Source organism: Nycticebus coucang, chromosome 2 (genome assembly GCF_027406575.1).
Source record: "Nycticebus coucang isolate mNycCou1 chromosome 2, mNycCou1.pri, whole genome shotgun sequence".
Taxonomy (NCBI): Eukaryota; Metazoa; Chordata; class Mammalia; order Primates; family Lorisidae; genus Nycticebus; species Nycticebus coucang.
Window position 1 is genome coordinate 95,222,900 of NC_069781.1, and position 25,235 is coordinate 95,248,134.

At 41.6% G+C, this 25,235-nt stretch overlaps 1 protein-coding gene across 3 annotated transcripts in view; it reads right to left on the minus strand.

Annotated features, from left to right (window-relative positions):
• Positions 1-25,235, minus strand: part of FRMD3 (FERM domain containing 3) — a 293,188-nt gene that overhangs the window by 75,259 nt on the left and 192,694 nt on the right. For all 3 annotated transcript variants that reach the window (XR_008376912.1, XM_053576329.1, XM_053576319.1), the window contains exons 7-8: positions 3,464-3,551; positions 1,696-1,784 (exon numbers count right to left, since the gene is read on the minus strand). Coding sequence is in view for 2 of the 3 variants with exons in the window: in XM_053576329.1 (XP_053432304.1) it covers positions 1,696-1,784; positions 3,464-3,551 (177 nt within the window). In the remaining variant the exon portion in view is untranslated. The remainder of the gene's footprint in view (positions 1-1,695; positions 1,785-3,463; positions 3,552-25,235) is intronic.

Genomic DNA, 25,235 nt, shown 5'->3' on the forward strand with positions numbered 1-25,235 from the left:
TGCAGTGAGCTGCAGGGATGTCACTGCACTCCTGCCTAGGATACAGAGTGAGACCCTGCCTCCCCGCAAAAGGAAGTATGAATTGAGTGAAAGGCAATGACAGAAGGGAAAAAAAGCTATTTAGAAAAATTGGGATCTTAGGAGGGAGGGCTGATCCTACAAAAGGGCAGGGATGTAGGGAGTGGAGTGTACATTAGCTGACTATTACTACAGAAGGTTGGAAAGGAAGGCAGGTGCTAAGAAAGGGAAGGGATTTGATAAAGAGGTGCTGGGAGAAAGCTAGAAGCTACCAGAACCATGACACTGAAGTTCAGGTAAGTGCAAGGGGGCATATCCCACCCTGGACCAAAGATACCCACTGGCCTGTCGAGAAGAAACTCAGACCCAAGGAGTCTTCAGGGTGAGCCCACAAGCCAATAAGCCACAAGGGTGATAAGCCTGTCAGTGACCACCAAAGAAGAAACTGAGTAAGGCTAGAGGTATGAAGGAGACAGAGCCTTTACGATATTCCACTGCATTCATGTTCAGCCTTCCTCATTCTTTACCAAAGCCATTTGTCCCTTAATGGGACACAGCAGAAACTGCTGGTCACCTACCAAGCTCCAGCCTCCTACTTTCTTACTGACATGACCTAAACATTATCCTTCCTAAGGCCTCTCCTTCATGCAGAGTCTGCACATGTGACCAAATTCTGTCCGATTAGACACATAGGAAGTCTCCTACAGACTTCTAAAAAAGTTACCTCTATTTTAAAAGGAGACATGTAGAAAGGGGCTGCTCTTCTCCAGGCTCTGGACACTGCTGTGGGGAACACGAGCCTGGGGACAAAAGCCACCACCCTGGGATGGAGAAAACAGAGGTCTAAATTCTTCACAGAGGGATCGGGCAATTAAGTTAACCAACATGGAGCAACCATGTTTGTGCACTGATCAGTCTTTGTATTTGCAAGCCATTCTGAGTAGACATTCCTGTTACTTTTTGCACAAACCATCTTCACTGATGCATTAGATAACAAAAGGTGAGTTTGGACCAAGGGTTCAACAGAAGAGGAGAGAACTAAGTAGGGGAGAGTGGGTCTGAGTCGTTCCAGAAAATTCATAACTGTATCCCACCCAGACCTGCCGTGACCCACCCCAAGACCCCAGAGCAGTAAAGGCTACCAGTGATACTGGGCACCTTCTCCCTAAAGGTACAGCCCCTGAACCCAGACCTCCTGAGTTGATCCCTCAGCCTGACAAATCCAATTCCCCACTGAAGGCACGTAGACTGACTTTGAATTACAGATGATAAATCCCTTCCTGATGAAGCTCCAAGGCTAGGCCTTCTACCTGATAATTCCCAAAAAAGCCAGACAGGGGAGGAGGGCAAACAAGGTTAAGAAAAATGGTGGGAGAGGGAAGGGAGGAATGGGTGGAGGGAGAGTTATTGGTGGGACCACACCTACAGTGCATCTTACAAGGGTACATGTGAAATTTACTAGGTGTAGAATATAAATGTCTTAACACAATAACTAAGAAAATGCTGTGAAGGCTATGTTAACCAGTTTGATGAAAATATTTCAAACTGTATATAAAACCAGCACATTGTACCCCATGATTGCATTAATATACACAGCTATGATTTAATTTAAAAAAAAAAGAAAAGAAAAGAAAGAAAAAGAAAAATGGTAAGCCAGTTTTCCAAAGAGGTACTCACCATTTTATCAAATGGATTCTCTTATTTCCCTGAAATACCACAAAGCCTGCAGCAATGAATCCTAAAAATGTTGTTGTGCCGGTTGAATCCTGAAAAAAAATAGTAAAAAAAAAAACCTATTGGGATTAAGAAAATTTTTAAAAAGGATACATGGTATACTTATTCATCTGTGCACCAGGTTAGTTTCATATTAATTCCAATGACTGTAGCAATAAACTAAATTTTTGAAGTGGAACTTCTAAGAGCAGGCCTTCCAAAATTTGGGGGAGGTCCACGATTTTGTAGCTTTTTCCTTTGAGGAATGGACTTTATGGCTCTTGAAGGACCTTCTAGAAAAATCACTCTGTCTTTGCCCAAATCACTGTCTACTGCCAAGTTGACAGGGCTGCCTGTGTTCTGTATCTGCTTTGCAAGGTGAGCGAACTGTCCTTGGTTGCCATTAGCACTCTAATGTAATGAAACCAAAGCTCTGAGCAGCTAATCTGACTTGATGCAAACCCACACAGGATTTCTGGCAATTTCAGTATAAAAATATCTCCAGAAAAGCTTATTGTGGTTCTAGCCTAGACCTGGAAAATGACGCATCTCATAGAAAAGTGAAAGCAAAGGAGTAACAACAATGAGAAGATCAAGTCAGTCTCCAAGTAATAAATAAAATAAATAGAGAAGTTCAAACTTCTATGTAGGAGCTCGTTCACTAAATGGAATAAACAAGCCCTTCTTAGGAATGGAGAGCTGGCAAATATTCTAAAACCAATTATGTAGGCAGAACAAGAGGATGTAAATACTAATAGGAACAAACACCACCAGCTCTCTACCCTGGAATCATCTGGGAGCCTGGCCTCCACCCCCACAGACCCTGACGTAATTAGTGGTGGTGGGGGGGTGCATTCTGGGCAACAGGTGTTCATGAAGGTCCCAAGGTGCTTCTAATGAGCATCGTGTACTGAGAGCCACAGGACTTGTGCCTTAACAAATACCATTAGCTGGTCCAAACTAAGAAAAGAAATGTTCCAGTAAAACTCAAATTGTTATTTTTAACAGCATGGCTGATAAAAATGCTTAGGTTAGGATGAGGGCTGATGTCTGGGTGATGCATAGTTAGTTTTTTTTTTTTTCGTTTTTGGCCGGGGCTAGGTTTGAACCTGCCACCTCCGGCATTATGCATAGTTAGTTTTAATGCCTGGAAAGGAGAGTGTCACTTCCATTAAATATTTCTGGGCATGTGCATGTGAGCATACCTGGGAGCCTGACAAAAAAGCAGGTTCCCCAGCTGCAGCCCCAGAATTCTGATTCAGTGGCTCTGGGTGAGACCCAGGTGATTCTGATATAGGTGGTCTGCACTTTGCCCTCCAGAGAAACACCATCAAATAATATGAGTCAAGGGAAAGGACTCCTGATGCTAACATGTAATTTTAAATCTTTCTTTTGTTCTTCCACTTTCCCATTTTTAAAGACTGCATTCTTGCTGGCAATTGGCCTTGAAAGTAAATCTGTCAGGATCCTGTCACTTTGGTGAGTGAATTCATGTATGTTAATTTAGGAAAATGTCACCACCATGTAGCAATTAGTGAGCAATCGGAAGACTGCAGTGGAGAAAACCAGCCGCCACAGCGTGAGCCTCCAGCCCACGGTGTCCCTCCCAATTAGAGGCCGTGGGTCAGGCAGTGAAAAAACCCTAAGAGAATTCTGACAGGCCTGAGCACCAATTAATTCTCTTTTAAGCAAAACAATCATTATATAGTGACCCACAGTGAGGGATCATTACCTTGCATGGGTGAGGATCTACCCCATAGGTTTCCAAAGTGTGAGCTTTCAGCAGTAAGTTAAATTCAGCAACCGGTGGGCTCTGGCCTCTAAAGTTACACAAGAAAAATTGAAGTTAAAACAGAAAATACTAGAAACATGATGTCCTTTTCATCAATAAAAGACAACATTCTAAACTAAATAAAGAGAGAGGTCCTTACATAAACAGAAATCAGTAAGACTAAGCCTTCTTCCTCACCACGAGGAATCCTGAGCTCATGTTCTCTAGCTAATTGTTCCATCATAAACCTACATGTACTCTAGTGACCCATACAGTTAATCAAGGTATCAAGTAACCAATAAGTAGGCCCTTGCAAATTCAGTCTTAATACGAAATAAAACTCAGCATCTGTTCTTCCCAACTCATTTAAAAACGTTATCCAGGGTAAGTGATATGCCGTAAAATGAACGCTCCACCCTTCCAAGGAAAGGTGGAAAGCCCTCTGTTTCTAAAAGAAATCTTAACCACGAGTCCTAGCACTGTCCTCCAGGTGGTTAACAAGATCAAGGGGGAAAAGGCTACAAATATAGATGACTGTGAAGCCCTTTCAGGGCTAACTTCTAAACCAGAATTGTGGAACATTTCAAAGACCCCACTTTGACTAATAATTAATATCCCACATGTATCTAAGGAATCAGAATCATTCCCCAAGGATAATTATGTAACTCTAAAAAGCAAGAAGAGTTTGCTATGGAAAACATTAGTAATTCATTTTTTATTTTCAAAATGCAAAATGATATGGCAGTATTAAATCTATCTCCACTCAAGCATCTCCCCAGAGGTGGATTGTACCCTACCCCACTCCTAAGACAAGTTAGAGTCCTCATGCTTCAAAATCACATCAGCATCTCCTGTACTTTCTCCCTGAAGCCTTTCAAGATCTTTCCTTTACCCATAGTGTACTGTAATTTTGCTCTGATACATCTAAGGAGCATCTTCATTTTCTTCATCGTGATCAATGTCCACAGGAGGAAAAGCTTTTTTCTTTTCTGCCACACATTGGTAGAAGAGTTGTCTTAGGCCACACATTAAATATACAAACACAAACAAAAGCTGATGAGAAATACAAAAAGATTCGTGCATATTTATCAGACACCACAAATAAACAAAAAATTCCTCACATAATTCTCAAGCAGCCTGCATACTGCAGGTTGGGCACCCCTGGAGATTTTTAACCCAATAACTCATGTTCTTCTTTGACCATTTCTTGATTCCTTTCCTCCCTCACCCTCCTCCTTCCCCACCCCTAACCACTCTCTTCTTTCCTTTGAGGGGTTTTAGTTAGTGGATTTTGAAACTTCTAGGTCTCTTCTCCAGGTCTTTTAACCCGTAATTCATTCTTTATACCTCTGCCTTTTGGTACTACATTTTGAATTGTTTCTCAATTCAAACTTCCAGCTTGCCTCATTTAACCTTCAGCTATGTGCATTCTGCTTTTCATCTCATACATAAGTTTTTAAAAAAATAATGAATATTTAATTTCTAATATAATGTCTGTGTGGGTCTTGAAGCAGCAGCCTGTTCTTATTTTATGGACATAAATTCCTCTTTTCCCTCTGAGAATGACCACTTCATTTCTGCTAAGGCCCAATCCTGCTGGCTCCATTCATGCTGCCCCTTGGGAAGGTCCTTTTGTGTGCCTAGAATCTCTCTTTTATGGAGTTGTTGCTTCTTTAAGTGTCTGAAGATTCTTGGTTGGACACTCATCTTTATAGCTGATGTGTCTGTTTAATATAGTGGCCTCCAGAGGTTGCAGAGAAGGCTGGCATGTTCCACAGGGAAAGAATATCAGTAACTTCATATTGAGCTGAAGTTCTAGTTCTTTCAAGGTGTTGCCCACACACAGGGCACCTCCAGCTCAAGCCTGCTGCTGCCCATGATTCAGGATAAGGAAACCACAGGAAGGGGTCAAAGCTGCTCCACGTGCATTTGCCCATTCACGGCGATGGCTGCTCCATGTATCTGTTGCCCGGAGCACCCAGAGCCACTCCTCCCCTGCGTATGTGTTCGGCCTGGGATCCCCTCTGTTTTCTGTCTTCCAGTGACATCTTAGAACTCCTGATCTAAAACAGCATTCTTTCTTTCCCCTTTCTAATCCTTAGGGACTTGGGAAAGGAAGGGAAGGTTGTTACATATGCAACCTTTTTCTTTGAATAGAAGAGAGAATTTTTAAAGTCATCCTTTACAGAATACCTCTGAGGAATTAACTCGAATTCATGCTTTAGGAAAATACAATCTTTCTAGAGCCTGTCAGGTCTTCTTCTTCAGTTTTAGTTCTGAAATTTCACTGTAAAATATACAAGGGACATCTTTCTTTATTTATCCTGATCAGCACATCATGGGCCTTTGCAATCTATCAATTGCTATCATTAGTCATTTCTTGGATTCCATTCTTTTCAAGACACAGTCATTATAATCATTTCTCCTTTTGATAAAGTAACAGTAGACTCAAGAAAGTTATGGACTATACTGACAGGGAAATGGGAATTGGGAAATGGCATTTCCTAAATGCACACAGTTATTTCTCCCTGCATATCTCTCCTATAACTTCTTGAAGTAATACCTTTCACCAAAAAATAAAATGAATTGTATCAAAAATTATTATGGAGCACTTTCTCTCTCTCATTTCACAAATACATACACTCATTTATACACTCATCCTTTCAACTAAAGTTGTTTCAAAGCAACTGAAATTCTGATAGCCAACATGTCACTAAGCAGCAACTCACTCGGACAGTCCTCAGTGCAGAACTTCAGCCTAGTGACCCAAACCGAGAACAGAGTGAGGTCAAAGTGAACCAGGACCAGAGCCAAAGCAGCTGTGTGCCTGCACAGCCTCAGAGATCAATTTTGCTCCTGGGCAGACTTCCCACTTTATTTGAAAGGCCCTCATTCTGCCACCGACTAATTAGAACTCCTCTGATCTAGAGAGCTAGCCACTTTTCATCATTGATTAAGTTGTCAGCACTTTTTTATAAGCCACACATGGTTCATTCTTAAAATTCAAGTTTGATTTTAAAGCACACCCTTTTTTTGTACGCAGTCTGGGAACAAATTGGGAAAGGTTATCATTTGAAAGTTTATGTCGTAAAATGAATAATTTTTCCTTGACTAGGTGGTCTCTGACCACTTTCCTGTCCTTCCTAAATCTGATGAGCATCTAGTTCTAGTCACAAACACCCAACCTCAGATGGCAGCAGGATGCCAGCGCTGCACAGCTCCAGAGGATGCGCCCTTAAACTCAAAGACTTCTGTCTTCACGAGTTAGTGTCCAGGGTGAGGAAAGGCAAACCACAGTGTGGAGAAAGATGTCAGCAACATGTATGACCAGAAAAAGACTACTACCTGGAATATTTTATAAAACTCCTATGAATCAATAAATGAAAAGTTAAAAAGAAAAAATAACCCAGAAAAAAATAGGCAAAAGACATAATAGGCACTTAACAAATAGGACGTCAAAATAGCCCAAAACTACATGAAAATGTGCTTAATCTCTTAAAGATCAGGAAAATACAAATTAAAACTGTGAGGAACATTAACATATCCATCTGGTAGATACAATCAAAAAGACTAACAAAAATAGGAACTAGTGAGGATGTGCAGCCAAAGCAACCCTCGTAGACTGTTGTTAGAAGAGCAATTTAGTAGGACTAATCTAGAAATCTCTCTGGCATTATCCACTGAAGTTGAATACACCCTACAATACAACAATACCACTCATAATTATACATGCAACAGAAACTAGTGCATGTTGCACTATTAAATTTTCATAATAGTAATATGTGTAATGGAAAAATACAGGAAAATAACTCAATGTCTATCAGCAGTAGATTGGGTAGACAATGGAATACTATACAGCCATGAAAACAAAGAACTTAAAGCTGCATACAATAAAATGAATGAATATCACAAAAAAATAAAATTGAAAAAAAATAAGCCAGATGCCATGGTTCAAGTGTCCTCCCCCACCCCACAGTCACATTGAAACTTAATCCTCAATATAATAGTATCAAGAGGTGAGGCTTCTACGAGGTGATTAAGTCATGAGGGCTCTGCCGGCATGAGTACATTCAGTCTTGCATGCTCATGCCTTCCCACCACATGATGCCCTGAGCCCTTGGGACTCTGCAGAGAGTCCCCACCAGCAAGAAGGCCTTCACCAGACGCAGCTCCCTGACTTTGAACTTAGCCTCCAAAACTATGAAAATTAAGTTTCTTTTTCTTTATAAATTACCCAGTCTCTGATACACAGTTATAGAAACACAAATTGTACTGAAACACCAGGCATAATGAATGCACACTATGTGATTCCATTTCTATGGCTTTCCAAAAAGAGCAAACAAAACTAAGGTGTTAAAAGATGAAGACATGATTGCTTTTGGGGAAGAGGGAAGGGCATAGCAAGGGATTTGAGGCATGCTCCTTCTCTGTTTGACCCCAATAGTGGTTACAGGCTTGTTTGCCTTGTAATAATTCATTGAGCTTTACATTTGTCCTTTGGACCCTTTTCTGACTATATATTATACTTCACCTTTTAAGAGTTTAAGAAAAAAGGATATGAAGCACTGGGAACCCTTGCCAGTTGGTGTCAATATAAGCTGAAGCAACCCTTTTAGCAAACAAACTGAACTTTCCAAGAAAAGCTAAAGTTGTAAAACTCTGTGGCCCAGCAAATTCCACACTTAGGTTTGTATTTAGTCTAAGGCAGTGGTTCTCAACCTTCCTAATGCCGCAGCCTTTTAATACAGTTCCTGTGGGTCATGACCCACAGGTTGAGAACCGCTGGTCTGGGGGAATTATTCAAGCCCAAGTAACTTTGTAATTACAAAACTCTGGAAGCAGGCACCACACCTGTAGCTTAAGCAGCTACGGCGCCAGCCACATACACCAGAGTGGGTGGGTACAAATCCAGCCCAGGCCTACCAAACAATGACAACTATAACCAAAAAACAGCCAGATGTTCTGGCAGGTGCCTGTAGTCCCAGCTACTTGGGAGGCTGAGCAAAAAGAATCGCATAAGCCCAAGAGTTTGAGGTTGCTGTGAGCTGTGACATAACAGCACTCTACAGCTTGAGACTCCGTCTCAAAAAAAAATGAAACAAAAAAAATACCTGGAAATAACCCAGATGTCCATCAACAGAAAAATGGATACAGAAAATGTAGCATGCTCAGATGTTAGAAAATTAATTATACAAAAGTTAAAATGAAGCCCCATGGCTATGTCCATCAGTGTGGAAGAACTTCAGAAATAACAATGTTGATAGATAAAAAATAAGACACAAGAATAGAGTATGAGACCATTTAAATGAAAGTGAAAATAGACAAAAGTAAAGCAATACATTGTTTACTGATACATATGTATGAAGTATGTTCATAAGCAAAACGAGATAACTAACTGAAAATTCAAAAGAGTATACCTAAGGCAGGTGAAGGGCAGGAGGTTTAGAAGAGACTTAAGAATGGGTGGGGATGTTCTCATTCCTGAGTAGAGTTAAAAGGTTATGGCTGTTTTGTCAATTATCCTTTAAAAGATACATATATTGTATATATTCTTGTTATATTCTCTTTTATGTAGTGTATATTTTTAATGATTAAAAAATAAATATTTTTTGTGTTTATAATAAAGAACTCACCAGGTGAAATATTACATAGTCTGAAAGGACCCGGAGCTAAGAGTATGGTTCAGGAATCTAACAGATAAACACGCAGAGCTAATCTTTTACTAAACCCAAGCAGCCAAAAAGGTTTTATATTGCCAAGCAATATACATATTTATCACTTACTATTCATAAAGGAGAAATTCTTATCTTCATTTTATAGATGAGGATTCTGACACTCACAGAGAAAAATAACTCGCACAAGCTTACGTGGCCAAGAAGTGCAAATGCAAGTTGACCTGGTTCCAAAGTGCTTTGCAGGGCTTGTACCAACATCATTACCAACATTTTATGGTCAAGTGCCATCTATCTGCTCTCCTGCATACCATGGCATAGCATTTCAAAATGACATGATAACATTTTTTTTTTTTTGAGATAGAATCACTCTGTCCCCTTGGGTACAGTGTCGAGGTATCATAGCTCATAGCAACCTCAAACTCTTACGCTCAACAGATCCTCTTTCCTCAGCCTCCAAAGTAGATGGGACTCCAGGTGCCAGCCACAACACCCAGCTACTTTCTCCATTTTTTTTTTTTTTCCCAGTTTTTGGCCAGAGCTGGGATTGAACCCGCCACCTTCAGCATATGGGACCGGCTCCCTACTCCTTTGAGCCAGGAGGCACTGCCATTTTTTTTTTTTTTTTTAGTAGAAACAGGATTCACTCTTGCTCAGGCTGGTCTCAAACTCCTGAGCTCAAGGAATTCACCCACCTCGGTCTCCCAGATTGCTAGGATTACAGGCATGAGCCACCATGCCCGGCCCCAAATGACATGATTTCTACCACTAAAATAAATAAGGTTTTATATTGCCAAGCAATATACATATTTATCACTTACTATTCATAAAGAAGAAATTCTTATCTTCATTTTATAGATGAAGCAGCACACTACAGGTGCGGTGCCTGCTTCCAGAGTTTGGTAATTACAAAATTTATTTATAAATATTTATTTAATAAATAAATAAATAAAAACTTTTTTCAAATTCTAAAAGTTGCATTGTAGCAATAATAAATCAATTCATTCTGAGTGACTGATACTTACACCCTATTGGGGGCAGAAATGTCCTCATTTAAATCTAAAACTAAAGCCTCAGGCCACCTGTTTTGTATAGCCCTCAAGCTAAGAATGGTTTTTACATTTTTACATGCTATAAAGCAATCAAAAGAAGAATAATATTTCATGACCTATGAAAATTACATGACATTCAAATTTCAGCATCCATAAATGAAATTTTAATGGAACACAGTCACAGCCATTTGTCTGCAGATTGTCTGTGGATACTGTCATGCTACAGTGGCAAAATTGAGTAGTTGCAACCCTGACTGTATCTTCTGCAAAGTGTAAAATATTTATGAGCTGGCCTAGTACAGGAAAGGTTTGCTGAACCTTGAGCTGGGACCAGAACACAGGAGGAAACCACAGAATCCATGTCTGTTTAATTCTGCAAAATGAAGGTAAAAATACTAGTATCTACCTCCAAGATTCGGTGTAAAGATTAAGCAGGCAGCAAATGTAAAGCAGCTAGATGGGTGCCTGGCGCACAGTATGTTCTGTCCTCACCATCAGAATGGCATTTGCTTCTTACCTAGCCCCACATGTGACTAACATCAGAAATGCTATGCCGGGGTAAGAGGCAGGAAGGACGCTGAGATATATCTATGACAAAGCGACAGTACATCGTCAAAATAAAAATCCTCAAGCTGGCCTCATTCATCTTGGGTTTGACTGCAGACCTCCACTAGCTAAGCATTTAAAAGACTTAATGGGAAAAGTCACACACGGGAAAAACTAACTGCAAATACTCAGAGAAGGCAAAAGGATCAAAACCAAAAGAGAAAAGGCAGGGACCCCAATAGCACTGACGCTCCTGAGACCCCCACCTCATGGAAGAAGAAACCACTCAATGACCCATTTTTCAGGAAGTCACTAAGACCAATTAAACAGAATTTTTTTTCCTCTTAAATCTTCCACTGGGCATTTGTTTCTGGCAAAAAACCTGATAATGGAAAATAATCATTTTCTATTCTTTAAATCTTACACCAGGAAATGTTCTGCTCAGATTAACAGTGTCTCTAATGAGACGTTTAGAGGTAAAGACCAGTGATGAGTTGAATTCTTTTTAAGAGCTAACAATTCTCCAAAGATAGACTTTTCTAATAAATTAGGTGAGGTCAAGTAATTATGTGTTGAGCTATATATCTCCCTTCTGCAAGTTTTGCATACTTTTGACCAAAGAGGAACCATCTCTCTTTTAATGATCTTCCTTTAGCAGATCATTACATGGAGTCAAAAGCATAAAGCATCCCAAGAGCAAATGCAAACCATTAGTGGACATTAATTATGGAATGAGGTGAGACTCTCGCCAGCAATCACGTGGACTTTTCAGAGTACAAGTGTCAGGGAACAGGGTGAGTTTGGTTCCCTCTGACCCATTTGTGCCTATAAGCTCCAGAATCAAACTCATTATGTTGGTCTTCTAGCTCTGAAAAGTAGAATCCTCAATTGGAGTTAGATTATGTTTTGCTGCAACTCGGTTGCAACTTCACTTAGGTTAGGTTTGATATTTTCCTCACCACTGGCTTCCAATGTTTGGGAATGCCCTCAGATCTTACCTTAGCACCTGTGAGACTCTGGAAGAGTCATCTGTGCTTTACAGCATGGCTGCAGACTTTGGGGCTGCCGGGAGACCCCTGTGCTCTTCAGTCTCACCCCTGGCTCTCTGGACATCAGAAGGTCTTTCTCCTGCCGTTTCAGCAAAGGTTGCACTTCCCTGGCTAAAGGTCTGGGGTGCATCAGAGGGACTGTACTTCCTGGTGGTGAAAGGTCTGGCTAGCTGCCCCTCGCCCCCACCTATGGCATGTTCCTCCTCCTCCCATCACTCCAGCAGAAGTGCAAACAACTGTGGGTCTCCCTTCTCCAGGGAAAAAATGCTCTATATTTTAGTAAGTTTAGGTTTCGTTGCATTCTCAGCTCTCAGATGGGTTTGCAAAATATGATTTTGTTGTTTTTCCAGCCAGTTGGTTTTATTTGGGTGTTAGGAGAAATCACATCTCATGTCTTTCTACATCCTGAATAGAAAGGAAGGGAACATCCCCAGTCTGCCATCCCAATTTTTTCACTTACAGAGAGACAGTACCTCTTTCAAACCTCCTTGGGATCATTAGGGACCATCTCTATGCATAACATCAGATAAAACAGTGCAAATTTGGGTAAATTGCCATGCTGTGAGGGAGATAGCAGTGACACCCTGGGGCCACACGGAGACAGGCTTACAGGAGAGAGATTGGAGCACCATGCATGAAAAGTCAGACTTCAGGTTAAGTTCTACTGCTCCCGAATTGTGTAGCCTTGGATAAGTTGATTTCGCAGAACTGTATTTCCTTATCTGTAAAAGATGATGGCTGTGAACACAATACCAATGAAGGCAAAAAGGTGAATTGGCTGAGCAGGGAGGATGGCAATTCCAGAAGCAAATAACTCTTTTATTAGAGAGGTACCGCTTACCACAAGCGGGAAGAGGTAAGGAAGGGTTGTCTGCTAGAGCCTTAAGAGAGAGTGTGGCCTGATGATACTTTGATTTCAGACTTCTGGCACCCTTCAGAACTGTTAGAGAATAAATTTATATGGATTTAAGCCATCAAAAAAGAGGCACTGCTGCTGAGTGTTGCCACACAGAAGTCAAAGCACAATGGGATCAGATCCCCTAGTTGCAAGTAAAGCTGGACCTATTTGCCACTTGATTCCATTTTTTTAAAACTATTATTTGGCCTAAAGTACATACATCTGGGTCATTGTGTAGACTGAGGACTTTCATGTATAACCCTTGCCTTAGACTCCAAAGCTCCTTCAAGTGTAGCAAGTGGATGTTGAATGTCTTTGCTGTTGGCTGAGTGACGCCTTGAGAGTCAAAGGTTTAGAAGGGCAGTTGTAGCTGTCTTTGACTAACAAAAATTGGAAGCAAATTAATTGTTGCTTCATGACTATCATTATTTAAATAACATCTTTCAAAGCATGAGGCCAGGAGGGAGCGTGAATGATGAAGGGGATCCCAGCTTGGTGATAGAGCAGTGGAAAATCTGGGCGAGGCCACTTCACATGGCCCATGCAAAGCCACCCTTCAGTAAATGTTTGTTGTATGACTGGATGGACAAAAAGATGCCTGGGTGTCTGGATGAATTATGGGTGGATGGAAGGAAGGATGGATGAATAGATGGATGGATGGATGGAAAGAAGTGTAGATGAATAAATGCATTGTTATAGTCTTATTCAAAGTTCCAAGAGTCTTTGACCCTATGCATAAGTTAAAATATTATGTCATATGGTAATCAGAGAATGTAATAAGTAATGACTAGTGCCCACCTTCAGTATAACCCCTTCTTCAAAGCCATGTTGCATTTTGGTAACATTGCTCTTTCCCCCTTCACAACACTTGAGCCAGATTTCACCTGTATAAAAAATGCTAATGGCTGGGATGTGCCCACCACTTGTCCCTGGCCCATCCATCTCTAGAAATGTCCCTGACTCTAGGACACATTATGCAAGGATTTAGTTTTTACAGGAAAAACATTTGATGCCAAATGGTTCCATCTTCCCATTTCTCAAAAGGGTATTATACCAGACAGTAACAGAAAATGCAAACGGATTTGATACCCTATTAGGAGGAGAGATGTTAGGGATTTGGAAGGGACTTGGGAAAGAGTGGGATACAGGCAGAGGCAATAGAGATAACAGAAAGTGCATCTTGAGAACGATTGAGGTTGTAAAATAATTGGACATTTCCCATCTGCCTTTTACACAATAAACACTCTTCTCAAAACTGACAAAAGCATTTCTTAAGAGGGCCCTTGTGACCTATTCTTCAGAAGCACGGGTAGAGGATGCTCCTTCTGTCAGGGCATTTATCTCTAGAAAGCCAGACGTATTTAAACTATAACTCCCCACCAGGAAGCCACGGCACATGATTTACAAAGAATGTGAATCTTGAGAAATAGAGACGATTACTCTGTGTAGAGGTGCCGCATCATCATCACTTCCCACACAACCCTTGCCACACTGGACCATCACAGTGGTGGCTAACTGGATTATTTTTCTGCTTCTTAAGGGCAAGGAACATACTTCATCAAAACTACTTTACTGCCAGTTGAGCTTTTCGAATATTGAAAAGCAGATGACCCATGAGTGAAAGTAACGCAAACCTGATGAAATGGTGATAAAAGGCAGGTAAGACTGGCGGAAAGAGGCAGGCCACGGTGGCGGGCTAGAAGCAGCCTGTACAAAGCCACTCTCATGGAAAGGATGGAAAATGGTGAGTAGAAACCCACTTTTGAGTCAATCATCTGAGTGAGAGCTCTGGGAATCCAGGGAGAGAAGGCAGGAGTAAAGTGAAGAAGATGGAAGTGGGACGAGTTGTTCAGCGGAACTGGAGGTTATTAGGAAAGGTGCCCATGCATGGGAAAGGGATTAGAAGAAAAGCCCAGAATCCACACTTCCCCTGAGGGGACTACACCCCAGAAGGCAGTGAGGTCCCCCCACTGCCACCGACACAGAGACCAGACTAGAGGCTGTGCAGCGGCATTGCCCTGAAGAGAAGAGATAGTGGGTTGTGAGCCCTGGGCACTGAGGAGGGGACCAGTGTAACAGCCCAATCCCAGAATGCTACTTTGCCCCAGCCATAAGATCTGTGACTGCAGCTTCCTCCTTCCCTGTGCCAGGCAGGGAGGGAGTGGGGAATCCTGGCACGCACATGCACCCCATGAGCAGGTGACCTGCACCCAGGCACCACTGCTGCCACCACTGGAGGCCCTCCCTGGGCAGAGCAAGAAACCAAGGGCTAGGCACCCACTGCTGAAGCCTGAGTGATGCTGCTCAACCACACTTTCCATGGAACCCAGGCAGAGTGTGTTCCCATAGCACCAACTGCCCAATGCTGAAGACCCACTAGACTGCTGCCACTACTGCCCTAAAGGCACCAAGCAGTACAAACTCAAAGCAGTTGTGGCCTTTGGGCCTGGGCAGTCCGCACACCATGGACCTGCACTGTCCTGCACAGGCTCCCTGGGTACACACCCAGTATGCCCTGCTCTGCCTATGAGTCCCACCCTGAAACTGCCCTGGCCTGCATGCTTGAATGCCACACTCTACAGGGATGATCTATCCTGAGTTAGAGCCCTGCCCTGTGGGTCCACTCTGGGCTCTACTCCACCCCTCATATGAGCTGTGACTTGTTGACCTGCTCCAAACAGAAGGTCAGTCTGCCACATGCCCAGTGGGTATACAGGGCCACTGTGCCATGAGCACCTGTTAAGCCTTCCACTGCACCCTGTGTGAACCTCACCCAGCCTACATGCCTGGCACCTTGGCTGCCCAGGCCTGCAAGCATGTGTGATGTGTGCAGTGGACCTTCTTCATATGCCCTCAGGGGCCAGGCCTACCACAGTGGCCCACTGACAACCACGGGAGAATAGGGGAGGTGCAGCAGAGCAGCTGTGTTAAAGGCTCACAGTACATCTGCCCCTGTCCTGCCCAAACAAGCTTCTGGAGTAGGAGGTGAGCACACCACGCGGGACCCATCCGTATCCTCACTGAGCAACAGAGGTCTCAGCAGAGAACAGGTGCACCACATCTGCTGTCTGTTTTGAGCTGAGAAATGTGGCCCTAGATGAGAAGATGAGAAGGCACTACCATAAAAAAAATCTAGCAACATGAAAGAACAGGCTATCTCACCACCACAAAAGTATCAGAATACACGTAGCTCTCCACTAATGAGCTCAAACCAAAAGGAAATTGTCGGGATGACAGATGTGGAATTCAGATTACAGACAGTAAGATGAATGGCATTGAGGAGATGGTAGAAACCTATCACAAAGAAACAAAAAGGTTTCAAAATAACTCAGTAAAAAATATTTCAAAAGGAACAATGAAGAATGAACAATCACTGAGAGAAATATGGATCGTACAAGGCAAACTGATGTAAAAATTCCAGGTATCCCTAAGGGAGAAGAAGAAAAGGCAATAGTAAAACCTATTTGAGAGTATAGAGGAAGATATCCAGAAACAAGAAGGTCATTGAATGCCTGGAAGATTCATAGCAAATAGAATATCACCAAGACATACAGTCTTCACCTTGACCAAAGCTGAAGTGAAGGAGAAAATACTACAAGCTGTGAGATAAAACCAACAAGTTACTTACTCCATCAGACTAAGCAGACCTCTCAGCAGAGACCCTTCTATCCAAAAGGGATTAAGTTTCCATTTTCAGTCTTCTTACACAGAACACTTACTAGAGTAAAACTAGAAATCGACTCCAGGAGGAACTCTCAACTCTAAACAACCAGATGCTGAATGATACTTGGGTCAACGATGAAATTAATATGGAAATCAAAAGATTTTTTGAACTGAATGAAAACCATCATGCAAGCATCCAAAATCGGGATTCGGGATTACAAAATCAGCATACACAAATCAGTAGCATTTCTTTATTCTAGTGGCAGTCAATCTGACAGTCAAATCAAGGACTCAATACCACTTACAACAGCTATAAGTCATTTATAATAGATACAAAGAATGAAATAAAATACCTAGGAATATACTAAACCAAGGTGGTTAAAGATCTCTACAAGGAGAACTATAAAACACGGATGAAAGAAATTATGGCTGATGTGAACAAATGGAAAAATATGCTCATGGGATGGTAAAATCAACATTGTTAAAATGTCTGTACCACCCAAAGTGATTTACAGACTCAATATAATTCCCATCAATTACCAAGGTCGTATTTCACAGATTTAGAAAAAAATAATTCTACACTTCATTTGGAACAAGAACAAGAAAGAAAAAGAAAGAGCCCAAATAGCCAAAGGAAATCTGAAGGAAAAAGAACAAATCTGGAGGTATCACATTACTTGACTTCAAATTATACTACAAGGCTATAGTGACCAAAACACTAGGGCACTACTATAAAAGTAGCGACATCCAGAGGAACAGAAGAGAGAAAACCCAGCAACGAGCCCACCTACCTACAGCCAACTGGTCTTTAACAAAGCAGGGAAAGGGAGCCCTGCCAGTAAATGGTGCTGGGAAAATTTGATTGACACATGCAGACGATTAAGACAGGACCCCTATCTCTCACCACATACAAAAATTAATTCAAGATGAATAAAAGACGTAAGTGTAAGGTATGAACCATAAAAGTTCTAGAATAAAAACAGAAGAAAAACTCTTCTAGACATTGGCTTAGAAGGCAAAGAATTTATAACTACGAATGGCAAATACAGCAATAACAAAAATAAATAAAGGGGACTTGATTAAATTAAAAAGCTTCCATGCAGCAAAGGACAGAATCAGCAGAGCAAAGAGACAGCTACAGAGTGGGAGAAAATATTTTCAAATTATACATCTAACAAAAGGCTAATATCCAGAACCTATACAGAACTCAAACAAATCGGAAACAGAAAAGCAAACAACTGCATTAAAAAGTGAGCAAAAGACATGAACAAGTTTTTCAAAAGAAGAGAAAAAATAGCCCAGAAATATGAAAAAAATTATCAATATCACTGGTCATCAGGGAAATGCAAATTAAAACCATAATGGAAAAACATGCTACCTTTGTCATAATGGTCATTATTAAAAACTCAAAAAAAAAAAAAGATAGATGCTGGCATGGATGCAGAGAGAAGGGAACAGTTATTCATTGTTGGTGGGACTGCAATTTAGTATAACCTCTATGGAAAACAGTACAGAGATTCCTAAAGAAATAAATGTAGACTTACCATTTGATCTAGCAGTCTCACTACTAGGTATCGAATAGTGGAAAAACAGTCATTTTATCAAAAAGAACCCTGAATGCAAATGTTTATTGCAGCATAATTCACAATTGAAAAGATGTGGAATCAACCTAAGTGCCCATCAATTCATGAGTGGATTAACAAAATGTGCTATTGGCATATGTGTACCATGGGGTACTTCTCGCCCATAAAAAGGAAGAAAATAATGTCTTTTGCAGCAACTTGGATAGAACTAGAGACCATTATCCTAAGTGAAGTATTTCAGGAATCAAAAAACAAACACCACTTATATTCACTAATAATTGAGAACTAAGTTATGGGCACAAAGAGATGTAAAAGACATTGGAAAACAAAGAAAAGGGAAAGTGGGAGATGCGAGTGGTAAAACTTACCAATCTGCGACATGTTAATTCTGGGGTTATTCTGGTGATGGGCTTACTAATTGCCTCAACTTAAGTATTATAAAAGGTATTCACATAACAAAAATATGTGTACCTGTTAATATTTTGAAATTTAAAAAGAAAAGGCTGAGTTGAAATTCTAGGGAATACCTCCAGACAAGTCCATCAGAGTTCCTCATAGTGAAATCAGTTTTATTCTTGATCTTTGATCCACTCTGGGCATTCAACTGATTGAACAGGAATTTCCTCTTAACCCAGATGGTCATGATTTAAATTGTGAAAAACAGAAACCAAGAGAGCCAAAAAAAATAACAGAATTGTCAAATCCCCAGGGATTGCAGCAACAGCTTCCCCCAGCCACCAGGGGGCCTCAGAAGGAAGAATAACCTTTTACTGCATCAGTCTCAGGAATAGGACCTCATCCCTGCGCATCAAACCCAAATGAAGTCTAAAAATTTGTAATTTTAGAGATTCTTTTTCATACATAGTTTTGAAAAAAATATGGCTCCAAAATGTCTTTTAAATAATCTACATAGGCAAGAGAGTGAAGTGGAAATTTAGTCCCGACCTGCTCTGCCACATGTTTGGAACAGAAATCAACAAACTAGGACCCATACTCAAATCTGGAACCTGCCACTGTTTTGTCAACAAAGATTTATGTAATCATGGCCCACTCATTTATGAATTGTCTACATTTGCTTTTGCTCCGGAAAAAGAGCTTAGCAGCTATAATAGGGACTGCATAGCCTAGAAGGCAAAAAAAAAAAAAAAAAAAATTATGCTTATCTAGAAGAATCATTCTGCCTCAGTGGATTTTAGCAGATATCTATTCAATAATGTAAATGATCTGTCTCCCTGTCCTGTAGTTCACATGATATGAAGAGGCCCAAAAATGGCTGCCTAAAAATCTTTCTGAATAAAACTCAAATAGCCAAAATTCAAAACACCGACAATACCAAACATTGGTGAGGATATGGAGCAACGGGAATTCTTACTCATTGCTGGTAGGTATGCAAAATAGAACAGTTGCTTGGAAAACAGTTTGGTGATTTCTTACAACACCAAACATATTATTACCATATGATGTAGCAATCATACTCCTTGATAGTTACAGAAAGGATTTGCAAACTTATGTCCATATAAAAACCTGTGCACCGATGTTTGTAGCAGCTTTATTCATAATCACTCAAACTTGGAACCAACCAAGATGTCCTTCAGTAGATGAATAGAAAAATGAACTGTATCACATCCAGATAATGGAATATTATTCAGTGCTAAAAAAATGAGCTATCAAGCAATACAAAGACACAGAAAACCCTTAAATGTATATTACTTAGCGAAAAAAGCCGATCTGAAAAGGCTATTACCATATGATTACAACTATGACATTCTGGAAAAGGAAAAATTATGGATACAGTAAAAAGATCAGTAGTTTCCAAGAGTTTAGGAGAGGGAGTCATGATTTTTAAGACAATGAAACTCACTCATATAATACTGTCATGGTATTGATATTATAATGGTATTACACTATATGTTTATCTGAACCCATTGAGTTTATGCCATGATTAAACTCTAATGTAAACTATGGAATATGGGTGATTATAATGTATCAATGAAGGTTCATCAGTTGTAATAAGTAGCAATCTGGCAAGGGATATGGCTAATGTGGGAGGCTGATACATGTGTGGGGATAGGGGGTATAAAGGAATTCTCTGTACCTTCTCAATTTTGCTGTGAACCTAAACTTCTCTAAAAAAGACATAGTCTAGGTCAGCGCCTGTGGCTCAAAGGAATAGGGCGCTGGCCCCATATGCCAGAGGTGGGTTCAAACCCAGCCCCAACCAAAAACCGCAGGAAAAAAAAAAAAAGACATAGTCTAGATAAAAAAGGAAAATAACTCTTATCAGTCGATGAGATTGTGAAGGTCATCAGGAGCTGCTTTCCAGCTGTCTCAGCTAACTCCATCTTCTGGGAACCCAATAGAACTGGGCAGGACCGTGGGACTGGTCTGGACCAGAGAGCTCTAAGGGGAATTGATATGTATCACGTCCAAGCTGAGGCAGGACCTCCCAGAGCTGCTCTCTTTTCCTTTTGGCTCAACAACTGGAAAATTCAAGCTTTTTACTTCCCTGAGTGACCATGATGAGCAGATCCCTCTTCCCCCAGCTGACCTCTGGTGGACATAGAGTAGAACAAAAAGGAACCTTTCTTGTTTTAAGCCACTGAGCTTTGTGGGGTGTTTTCTCAGCAAAATCTAGCTTATCTTGGCTAATATATAGATAATGAATAACTATAATATGCTATTATGTTTGCAAAACTGTGACTTTTCCCTACCCTATCCTCTAGCGTGTCAAAAATACAGCATATTTAAGAAAGAAAATTCAATCCTGGCATGCATCACTCATCAATCTCTTGGACGTTTAAAGGCATCTAATTTAGTTCACAGGAAGTCTTATTAAAATCTTGGTCTTCTATTTTTGAGCACCATAAAACTCCAAAGAGTGTCTCTCCCTGTCCCTGTCCCTCTTCCCCCTCCCCTTTCCATCTCCCTCTCCCTCATCTCTCAGAGCTCTTTTATTCTGGCCTATCAGGCCATCTTGGTTCCACCTTTAACCAATGTGTTTCATCCTCCCAGAAAGAGAAGTGCTTCTTTCTCTCTGATTGATTTTCTCCCAAGAATGGTGGCTTTTGTCCCTTCCTCAGAGAGAACAGGAGCAGAATGATTTCAATCAAGGAAAAGGCTAGGAGATGGTTAGGAAACCACTCTTCCCCAGGTGAACGTGTTTATCTCACTGTAATTCATCATTATTTCTGCTAATAATGCTTCTGTTAATAATGTTTCTGCTAATGTTTGAGCATCTATTTTGTTTTCTTTCTCAACTAGTTCAAAAACCAAAAGGTGATTATTGGGCCCCTCAAACCCCAACAAAGACCAGCTGGAATCCTCCCAGGAAGTCTTCAGAGCATCAGCTTAATGGCTGTGCTCTGTCCTTTTGCTGGTGGGAGAGTCACCAGACAGAACTGGACAGGATGGCCAGGCCTCAGTGCAGCCTCACACCGTCTCATCCACCTGTGACTCCTCCCGGCACGGGCAGGTCTGCAGAGCAATCCAACCAAAGGCCCAATTCCCTATAGAGGAAGGACACGGCTTTCTTGATGTCTGAGCTAAGGGCTGGTGGAGGCCCTCTGTAGCAGGTGTCCCATCTGACTGGAGAAAGTCCCTCTCCCTCTGCTCTCCCTGCCTTCCCTCCAGCCCTGAAATCTCTCTCTGCTGCACTGATGCAGATTGACACCCAGGACTACTTTGGGAGAACAAGCAAATATAGACAAGAAAATAACCCTGGAAGCTGTTCTTGCAATGTCACATGATCCCCAGCAGTTTCATTCATCACAATTTCCACCTCGCTGCAGGGGCTTTCTGGACATTACAAACATGCATCACGACACGTGCCATAGAACAGAAGCTTTGATGAATGCCCGGAACTTACCCCCGAGACTAATAAACTGTGGCTGACTATCAGCTCCCTATATTCCCTGAGCTCGTGATGACCACTTTCAGGGATATCAACAGACCCAGGTGCTGGCACAGGGTCCAACTTACAGCTTTTTGAGTGTTAAAACAATCTGAAATCTTTGATTCACTCATTTCCTCAGGAAATCCAGTAAGCTACCAGGTCTTGCTCAATGTCTCTTAGGACTCTCTCCTTTCAATTTCCCTCACTCCTATTCTTTTTCAGGTCCTTGGCTTTTCTTGCCTGAGGGTAGAAATTACTGACGGCTCTTCCCCTGACCAAAGTCTCCATCCTCAGACACTGCTCACATGATGATCACTGTGAAACGTCCAGCCAACCAACTGATTCCCTTTCAACAGGGAAAGCTTGGCACAGGGGTGAGATCATGTGTGTCAGTGTTGGGTAACCCAGAGCTCAAGCTCTGACCCTGCTGTTCACTGACAGCCCAAGTTCTTTTTTTTTGAGACAGAGCCTTAAGCTGTTGCCCTGGGTAGAGTGCCGTGGCTTCACAGCTCGCTGCAACTTCAAACTCCTGGGCTTAAGCGATTCTCTTGCCTCAGCCTCCCAAATAACTGGGAGTATAGGTGCCTGCCACAATGCCCGGCTATTTTTTGGTTGTAGTTGTCATTGTTGTTTGGCAGGCCCGAGCTGGATTCCAACCCACCAGCTCTGGTGTACATGGCTAGTGCCTTAGCCACTTGAGCTACAGGCGCCGAACCAGCCCGAGTTCTTTAATCACTCCAGCTTGCCCGTTCCTCTTCCCATGCTGGGAGTAATAGTACTGTCCACCCAAAAGAGTTTGGAAGGACTGAATGGGATAATCCAGGTAAAACTGTTGCCCTGGGTAGAGTGCCGGGCACAATGTTTAGGCATGCATTGAGTCTCAATGGATGTTTATCATCATCATAAGGGCCAAGCACTTGAGGCCCTGCAAATTTGGGTCACAGAAGACCTTTCCATTCCCATCTCCTACCCATCCAAACAGGGGATGTGACTCCTCCATCCAAGAATTCCTATCCCGTGATCTCTAGGACCTCCTGTGCCACAGCCCCCTGCAGGAATGTTAGAACTTTGTGGTTACCTATAGCACACTTGTCTCCAAAATGGCAAAAGAGTAATGAGAATTTCATGTATTTTCAACAGAGATTTTCATTGGGAGACAATATGCTAAAACTTCCCACATAGAGGATACGTTTCTTTCAGAAACAGGTACGATGTTTTGATGTCTAATCATCTCTAAGAATAAAGACAATATTTCCAAGCTGAAATAAGCTAACACCTTGAAGCCCTCACATGTACGTTTCTCTGACTCACCAGAAGGGGGAGCGCCTGCATAAAGCAGGGCGCTCAAGGACTCCCTCACATGGAGACGGTTATCTGTTCCTGAAGTCATAATCCAGGGACCGCTATGTTCTTTATGATTACCAGAGACCCAGACAATGGACACATCTCGGCACTTGTAGTTCTTCGTCCACACTTGTCATAACACTGCCATACTTGCTATTATTATCAAAAAGAATTCTTCTGCAGTGTGCACAGTATCTAATTTCTGCTTACAGAGTAGAATGCCTGAGTTACCTGCATTCCAAATGGGCAATGATTCCCACATATGCTTCATTTGATTGCATAAGTAGAGTGGAGGCATCATGTGGTGCTTACGAGCACAGACTAGACCAAGGTCACACCTTGAATTCAAACCCTGGCTTTGACCATGACTACCCGTGTGACCTTGGGTGAGTTGCTTAACTACTCTGTGCCTCAGTTCCCTCATCTGCATTAGAGGAATAATCAATAAAATGTCTCCTAGGTTGCTGTCAAGATTAAAGCAGTCAATATGTTCAGAGTGCTTAGAACAGTGTCTAGTGCATTGTGAATACCGTATGCAGTTTTGCCAGCCCTACCACTACTGCTCTGTGGTTGTTGTCCTGAAGCATCATAGATGAGAAAGGGAGGAGAAGACGCTAAATCTGTCATCTTGAGAGTGGCTCAGCACAGGGAACCTTGTCAGTGGAGTACTCTACTTGGAGCCAATGCTTCTAGCAATGGTCAGCGCAGGCGAAAAGACAATGAAAAATTCAAAGTAGAAAGAGTTACTTATTTACTCTAAATTTCACTTTCAGAAACTCGGGTTGGATATCCAGTTCTCCCAGCACCATTTATTGAATAGGAATTCTTTCCCCCGGTGTATATTCTTGTTTGCTTTATCAAAGATTAGGTGGCTGTAAGATCTTTGTTTCACCTCCTGGTTTTCTATTCAGTTCTAAATGTCTGGATATCCACATGTAAAAGACTGAAACTGGACCTGCACCTTTCTCCACTCACAAAAATTGGTTCAAGATGGATAAAAGACCTTAATCTAAGGCATGAAACAATTAAATCCCCAAAACACTACCAGCTATCGGCCTGGGGAAGGACTTTATGAGGAAGACTTCTGTGGCAATTGCAACAACAAAAATAAACAAATGGGACTTAATGAAACTGAAAAGATTCTGTACAGCTAAGAAGACAACAACCAAAGCAAATAGACAACCTACACAATGGGAAAGGATATTTGCATATTTTGATTCAGACAAAAGCTTGGTAACTAGGATCTACACAGAACTCAAATTAATAAACATAAAAAGAGCCAACAATTCCTTAGATCGCTGGGCAAGAGAGATGAATAGAACCTTCTCTAAAGAACACAGACGAATAGCTAACAAACATATGGAAAAATGTTCATCAGCCCTAATTATTAGAGAAATACAAATCAAAACCACCCTGAGATATCATCTAACCCCAGTGAGAATGGCCCACATCACAAAGTCTCAAAACTGCAGATGCTGGCATGGATGTGGAGAGGAGGGAACACTTTTACACTGCTGGTGAGACTGCAAACTAATATGACCTTTTTGGAAGGCAGTGTAGAGAACCTCAAAGAACTCAAGCTAGACCTCCCATTTGATCCTGCAACCCCATTACTGGGCATCTACCCAGAAGGAAAAAAAAATCCTTTCACCACAAGGACAATTGCACTAGGCTGTTCATTACAACTCAATTTACAATCACCAAAATGTGGAAACAGCCTAAATGCCCGCCAACCCAGGAATGGATTAACAAGCTATGGTATGTGCATACCATGGAATACTATTCAGCCACTAAGTTGGAGACTTCACATCCTTTGTATTAACCTGGATGGATGTGGAGCACATTATTCTTAGTAAAGCATCACAAGAATGGAGAAATAAGAATCCTATGTACTCAATTCTGATGTGAGGACAATTAAGGTCCTAGTACACAGTGTGGGTGGGGGAGAGCAGAGAAAGGGAAGGAGGGAGCGGGTGGAGAGTCAGGGGGTGTGGTACACCTTTGGAGGTGGAACACCAACACAAGAGGGTCCTT